At 48.5% G+C, this 7,500-nt stretch overlaps 1 protein-coding gene and 1 pseudogene across 1 annotated transcript in view; both read right to left on the minus strand.

The window, feature by feature from the left end:
• Window positions 1-7,500, minus strand: part of LOC133107602 (uncharacterized) — a 980,437-nt pseudogene that overhangs the window by 590,406 nt on the left and 382,531 nt on the right.
• Window positions 1-7,500, minus strand: part of dscamb (Down syndrome cell adhesion molecule b) — a 193,988-nt gene that overhangs the window by 39,705 nt on the left and 146,783 nt on the right. The window contains exons 12-15 of the mRNA XM_061217289.1: window positions 6,354-6,550; window positions 5,250-5,346; window positions 4,081-4,209; window positions 983-1,150 (exon numbers count right to left, since the gene is read on the minus strand). Coding sequence (XP_061073273.1) covers window positions 983-1,150; window positions 4,081-4,209; window positions 5,250-5,346; window positions 6,354-6,550 — 591 coding nt within the window. The remainder of the gene's footprint in view (window positions 1-982; window positions 1,151-4,080; window positions 4,210-5,249; window positions 5,347-6,353; window positions 6,551-7,500) is intronic.

Raw genomic sequence — 7,500 nt, forward strand, 5'->3', positions numbered from 1 at the left:
GTGAGGTGGGGGTGAAGGTGAGGGTGAGGGTGAGGGTAGGTGAGGGTGAGGGTGAGGGTGGGTGAGGTGGGTGAGGGTGAAGGTGAGGGTAGGTGAGGGTGGGTGAGGGTGCGGGTGAGGGTGAGGGTGAGGGTAGGTGAGGGTGAGGGTGAGGGTGGGTGAGGGTAGGTGAGGGTGAGGGGGAGGGTAGGTGAGGGTGAGGGTGAGGGTGAGGGTGGGGGTGGGTGAGGGTGGGGGTGGGTGAGGGTGAGGGTGTGGGTGGGGGTGGGTGAGGGTGAGGGTGTGGGTGAGGGTGAGGGTAGGTGAGGGTGAGGGTGAGGGTGGGTGAGGGTGAGGGTGAGGGTGTGGGTGAGGGTGGGGGTGGGTGAGGGTGAGGGTGTGGGTGAGGGTGAGGGTAGGTGAGGGTGGGTGAGGGTGAGGGTGAGGGTAGGTGAGGGTGAGGGTAGGTGAGGGTGAGGGTGAGGGTGGGTGAGGGTAGGTGAGGGTGAGGGTGAGGGTAGGTGAGGGTGAGGGTGGGTGAGGGTGGGGGTGGGTGAGGGTGAGGGTGAGGGTGTGGGTGAGGGTGGGGGTGGGTGAGGGTGAGGGTGTGGGTGAGGGTAGGTGAGGGTGGGTGAGGGTGAGGGTGAGGGTAGGTGAGGGTGAGGGTAGGTGAGGGTGAGGGTGAGGGTGGGTGAGGGTGTGGGTGAGGGTGAGGGTGAGGGTGAGGGTGGGGGTGGGTGAGGGTGTGGGTGAGGGTTGGGGTGGGTGAGGGTGAGGGTGAGGGTGTGGGTGAGGTGCGGGTGGGTGAGGGTGAAGGTGAGGGTAGGTGAGGGTGGGTGAGGGTGAGGTGGGGGTGAGGGTGAGGGTGGGTGAGGGTGAGGGTGGGTGAGGGTGAGGGTGGGTGAGGGTAGGTGAGGGTGGGTGAGGGTGAGGGTGAGGGTGAGGGTAGGTGAGGGTGGGTGAGGGTGCGGGTGAGGGTGAGGTGCGGGTGAGGGAGGCCTACCTGCTTCGTCGGTGGTGATGGTGAGCTCGTTGCTGGCATCGCTCTTGCCGATGTGGTTCTTGGCAAACATGCGGATGTTGTACGTGGAGGATGGGTGGAGGTCGATGATGGTGGCCTGGTTCAGCTGGGGGGAGACATCTTTGGTTGTTTGTGCTGATCCCCAGGAGGCTGTGGGATTGAGAATGTGCAGGGCGGACCGGTCAAACGCTAACATACAGTCAGGTCCATAAATATTGGGACATCGACACAATTCTCCTCTTTTTGGCTCTATACACCACCACAATGGATTTGAAATGAAACGAACAAGATATGCTTTAACTGCAGACTTTCAGCTTTAATTTGAGGGTGTAGGAATTATAACAGTTTGTATATGTGCCTCCGACTTTTTAAGGGACCAAAAGTAATGGGACAAACTAACTTTCACTTTTTAATGCTTGGTTGCAAATCCTTTGCAGTCAATTACACCCTGAAGTCTGGATTCTTGGGGCATTTTCCCTTCAGCTTTGTCTTCAGCAAGTGAAATGCATGTTCAATCGGATTCAGGTCAGGTGATTGACTTGGCCATTGCATAACATTCCACTTCTTTACCTTAAAAAACTCTTTGGTTGCTTTCGCAGTATGCTTCGGGTCACTGTCCATCTGCACTGTGAAGCGCCGTCCAATGAGTTCTGAAGCATTGGGCTGAATATGAGCACATAATATTGCCCGAAACACTGTTGCTTTTGTCAGCAGTCACATCATCAATAAATACAAGGGAACCAGTTCCATTGGCAGCCATACATGCCCACGCCATGACACTACCACCACCATGCTTCACTGATGAGGTGGCATGTTTTGGATCATGAGCAGTTCCTTTCCTTCTCCATACTCTTCTCTTCCCATCATTCTGGTACAAGTTGATCTTTGTCTCATCTGTCCATAGGATGTTGTTCCAGAACTGTAAAGGCTTTTTTAGATGTTGTTTGGAAAACTCTAATCTGGTCTTCCTGTTTTTGAGGCTCACCAATGGTTTACATCTTGTGGTGAACCCTCTGTATTCACTCTGGTGAAGTCTTCTCTGGATTGTTGACTTTGACACACATACACCTACCTCCTGAAGAGTGTTCTTGATCTGGCCAACTGTTGTGAAGGGGTTTTTCTTCACCAGGGAAAGAATTCTCCTGTCATCCACCACAGTTGTTTTCTGTGGTCTTCCGGGTCTTTTGGAGCTCACGGGTGCGTTCTTTCTTTTTAAGAATGTTCCAAACAGTTGATTTGGCCACACCTAATGTTTTTGCTATCTCTCTGATGGGTTTGTTTTGATTTTCCAGCCTAATGATGTCTTGCTTCACTGACAGTGACAGCTCCTTTTATCTGCTCCTTCTAAATGAGATAATGAGGGAATAACACACACCTGGCCATGGAACAGCTGAGCAGCCAATTGTCCCATTAATTTTGGTCCCTTAAAAAGTGGGAGGCACCTATAGAAACGGTTGTCATTCCTACACCGTTCACCTGATTTGGATGTAAATACCCTCAAATTAAAGCTGAAAGTCTGCAGTTAAAGTATATCTTGTTCGTTTCATTTCAAATCCATTGTGGTGGTGTATAGAGCCAAAAGGAGGAGAATTGTGTCGATGTCCCAATATTTATGGACCTGACTGTACATACCGCTCCAGAGCCAGTGTGCTGCAGAGCTTAGCCTGTATAATAAGGATATGCATGCTGTCAACATTCATAAGCAGTTATGACATTTCATAACATTATATTTATGTAGCTGACGCCTTTATCCAAAGAGAGTTGCTGTTCATTAGACTAAGCAGGAGACAATCCCCCCTGGAGCAATGTGGGCCCAGCAACTGCATGGATCTTATTGTGGCAACACCGAGGATTGAACAACCATCCTTCAGGGTCCCAGTCATGTACCTTAGCCACTAGGCTACAGGCTTCCCGTCATTTATGCCAAATGACATAGTGTGCTATGTCAATATCTAATTCCTTATTTATTTATCTATCTATTTATATATCCTCCCTGCAAAAAAGGTTTTGGTCTCGCATTTTATTTTTCTCTGAAGTAGGACATAATAGCTCATTTTAAAGTTACTACTTTATTTTCTTACCCCATTGGCAAATATTGAAATGAATAAAACTGTCTCACCACCTCAACAATATTTCTCTTTTTTCGCTAAAAAGTAACATAAATAAGATTTTAAGTCTAAATACAAGGTTAAAATACCTGTTGAGACTGACTGCACATAACATTGTCTTTGTCACATCATGCTACTCTCACCTATGATATGGATGGTTTTTAGGCAATAACTCATGACAGGCAGTGCTATATCCTGATTTTATCATAGATGAAGGGAATTATATGAGCCGACGTGCAACAAAAAATAATTTAGAAAGTTCCCGGCTGCCTGTACGTAGTTCCATGCGGCTGCTAGGCAATAAAATCTCAAGTTTGTTCGGCCAAACTAGCTAACTGCCCCCTTACAGACATAATCTATGTCGCAACCTAGGCCGCAAGGTGTTGCGGAAGAAGTGGGCAGTGTAGCTCTGTGTCCCTGCTCTCTTGCAGGTCCTGGGCAACATCGTGGTAAGGTGCCAGATGTGCAATGTCGCCCAATGGCTACAGGTAACACTCAAATTAACACTTTCTTATTTTCACTTGAATGACTGCTAGGCCACAGAGAGGTAAATAGAACTGTGAGGAAGCAATAGACATCATACTGGTTTTATATTTTACCACAGCTATTAACAAGCTATTAATCAGATTACAAGATCTCCCCTCCCCATTTTAAATTATATATTATATGGATGGACATTTCACATGCTATCCCTACAGTGTGGGTTGTCAATAATGCCAAATTAACTTGTTCATTTAGTATCACCAAATATTACGTGGTGCTGACATTTAACATGCTTGCAGATGCCCTCTTCTCATGATAGGGCAGGCAAAATGACAAGAGAAGGCTCCGTCATTAAGCCAAATGTCATTTCCTTTGGAATGGCAGTTATATTACAGCGAGTGTGAGACAATGGAGGGTTGCCTACATACTGCAGAGATGTTTCATGCTGTGGCATCGTACAATGAGATGTGCAACAGAGCTCAGGCCTACCGGATTTGTTCTTGCACTCAATGTCGTAGCCAGTGATGGGGCTGTTTCCATCGAAGCCCATGGTCCAGCGAAGGGCGATTGTCCGATCACGTACCTCCCGGATCTCCACCTCGGGAGGGTCAGGGGGTTCTGCAAAGAGACACCGCAAAATGCCCAAGATTAGTTCAACAGATTATCTTCCACCACTAGCTGAATTATCCCCTGGTCAGTACAACAGATTACCTTGCATTGTTACCTGAACGATTCACTGGTTTGTACGGTAGATTATCTTGCACTGTTATCTGAACGATTCTCCGTTCGTACGATAGATTACTTGCACCATGAACTGAACAATCCCCTGGCTGGTACAATAAATTACCATGTACCATTACCTGAATGATTCCCTGGTCAGTACGATAGATACATCGTACAGTGACCTGATTGATCCCCTGGTCAGTGTGATAGATACATCGTACAGTGACCTGATTGATCCCCTGGTCGGTATGATTGATACAACGTACAGTGACCTGATTGATCCCCTGGTCAGTGTGATAGATACATTGTACAGTGACCTGATTGATCCCCTGGTCAGTGTGATTGATACATTGTACAGTGACCTGATTGATCCCCTGGTCAGTGTGATTGATACATTGTACAGTGACCTGATTGATCCCCTGGTCAGTGTGATTGATACATCGTACAGTGACCTGATTGATCCCCTGGTCAGTATGATTGATACAACGTACAGTGACCTGATTGATCCCCTGGTCAGTGTGATAGATACATCATACAGTGACCTGATTGATCCCCTGGTCAGTATGATAGATACATCGTACAGTGACCTGATTGATCCCCTGGTCGGTATGATTGATACATCGTACAGTGACCTGATTGATCCCCTGGTCGGTGTGATTGATACAACGTACAGTGACCTGATTGATCCCCTGGTCAGTGTGATTGATACATCGTACAGTGACCTGATTGATCCCCTGGTCAGTGTGATAGATACATCGTACAGTGACCTGATTGATCCCCTGGTCGGTGTGATTGATACAACGTACAGTGACCTGATTGATCCCCTGGTCAGTGTGATAGATACATCGTACAGTGACCTGATTGATCCCCTGGTCAGTGTGATAGATACATCGTACAGTGACCTGATTGATCCCCTGGTCGGTGGGATAGATTACCTTGCACTGTTAGCTGAATGATTCCTCTGTCTTCGCCAAAGGAGTTGATTGCATGACAGGAGAAAAATCCAGAGTCTTCCCTCACTGTTGGCAGAATCTGCAAAAGCAGTTCACAATGACAGCGTCAACTGGAATTCTTCAATAGTTTATTGAGCTTAACAATGTCGTTCAGAGCTGAACTCTTACTATAGCTGAAAATTACTATAAATACACTCACTTTTTTTACTTCTGCTGTCGTAGCCTATCTAGTTATCATGCGTTGTGTTTTCAGAGATGCTTTTCTGCATACCACTGTTGTAATGTGTGGTTATTTGTGCTACTTTCACCTTCCTGTCAGCTTTGACCAGTCTGGCCATTCTCCTCTGACGTCTCTCATTAACAATGCATTTCTGTCTGCAGAACTGCTGCTCACTGCATTTTGTTTTAGGTTTTTTTGCACCGTTCTCTGCAAACTGTGCGGGTGAAACTCCCAGGTGATCGGCAGTTTTTAAGATACTCAAGCCACCCTGTCTGCCACCAACAATCATTCCACGGACAAAGTCACTTAGATCACATTCTTTCCTCATTCTGAACATTAACTGAAGCTCCTGACCCGTATCTACAGAGTTGTATGCACTGCACTGCTGCCACACAATTGGCCGATTAGATAATCAAACAAATAAGCAGGAGTAATAAAGTAAAAATGTTCCTAATAAAGTGCTTGGAGAGTGTATATTCAAAAAATCTCAATTCAGCATCTTCACGAGGACAACTGTGATCGCTAAGCAGTCCAGTGAACAGACTGTAAATGATGAACATGGGTGGAAAGTCCAGGGATCAGAAAGTTAAAAGTCCTGCTTCCAGGCAAAAGCTCAGCCAGCTGCTTTCACTAAATCTCCTGGCTGAAGACATGACATCATTTTCAATTTGAATAGGTTTATCAATATAACGGTGATACTGGACCTTTCTGGAGGTTTTTTGACAGACAAAACGTACATGTGAGATCTTATAGTATTCCATCCAACCTCAGTGTTGAAGCCCGTGCAGGTCAGGTGCCCACTGCCTGATGGGCCCAGGGTGGGTTAGGGGTTAGCGTTACCCGGTTAGGGCTAGCCGGTACTGCACCTGCAGGGTGGAGATGACCTCATCGGCCACCTCCTTGACGGAGACGATGTAGCGGCTCATCTCGGGGTTGATGATGCGGTCCTCCTTCTCCCACCGCACCATGATGGGCTTCTCCCCGTGCGCCGTGCAGCTCATCTCCTTCCTCTGACCCTGCGTCGCCAGCGTGGTGTTGGGGTACGACGTGATCATGGCAGGGACTGTAGGGAGGGAGAGAGAGGGAGAGGGGAGGAGTGGGGAACAGAGAGAGAGAGAGAGAGAGAGAGAGTGGGGAACAGAGAGAGAGGGAGAGGGGAGGAGTGGGGAACAGAGAGAGAGGGAGAGAGGAGGAGTGGGGAACAGAGAGAGAGAGAGGGAGGGGAGGAGTGGGGAACAGAGAGAGGGAGAGAGGGGAGGAGTGGGGAACAGAGAGAGAGGGGAGGAGTGGGAAGCAGAGAGAGGGAGAGAGGGGAGGAGTGGGGAACAGAGAGAGAGGGAGGGGAGGAGTGGGGAACAGAGAGCGAGGGAGGGGAGGAGTGGGGAGAGGAGAGAGAGGGAGGGGAGGAGTGGGGAACAGAGAGAGAGGGAGAGGAGGAGTGGGGAGAGGAGAGAGAGAGGGAGGGGAGGAGTGGGGAGGGGAGAGGGTGTTAGAAAGGCCTTGGGGGTCGTTGCCAGGCGCGCTCCCTGTGCTGGTGTGGGGGGAACGCTGTCTGGCGGCTTTAAAAGCTTGTTCCCCTGGAGGGGGATAAGAGCGATACCCCTGCTCATTCCCCCAAAAGAGACCGTGGTTTTATGATGAGAGGTTTCATAATTCATACGGACCAGACACTTTATGTTATTCTGGCGTTCTTTTCACTCCTGCTGAACCTTCCAACTGACACACACACACACACACACTCCACCATACAAACACACATACACACACACTCCACCATACAAACACACACACACACACACTCCACCAGACAAACACGCAAACATGCACACACTCACACACTCCACCACACAAACACACAAACATACCCACACACACTCCACCATACAAACAAACAAACATACACACACACACTCCACCATACAAACACACAAACATGCACACACATGCACACACACACAAACACGCACACAGACACCCACACACACACAGTCACACACACACACACACACACTC

This window comes from Conger conger, chromosome 13, assembly GCF_963514075.1.
Source record: "Conger conger chromosome 13, fConCon1.1, whole genome shotgun sequence".
Lineage (NCBI taxonomy): Eukaryota > Metazoa > Chordata > Actinopteri > Anguilliformes > Congridae > Conger > Conger conger.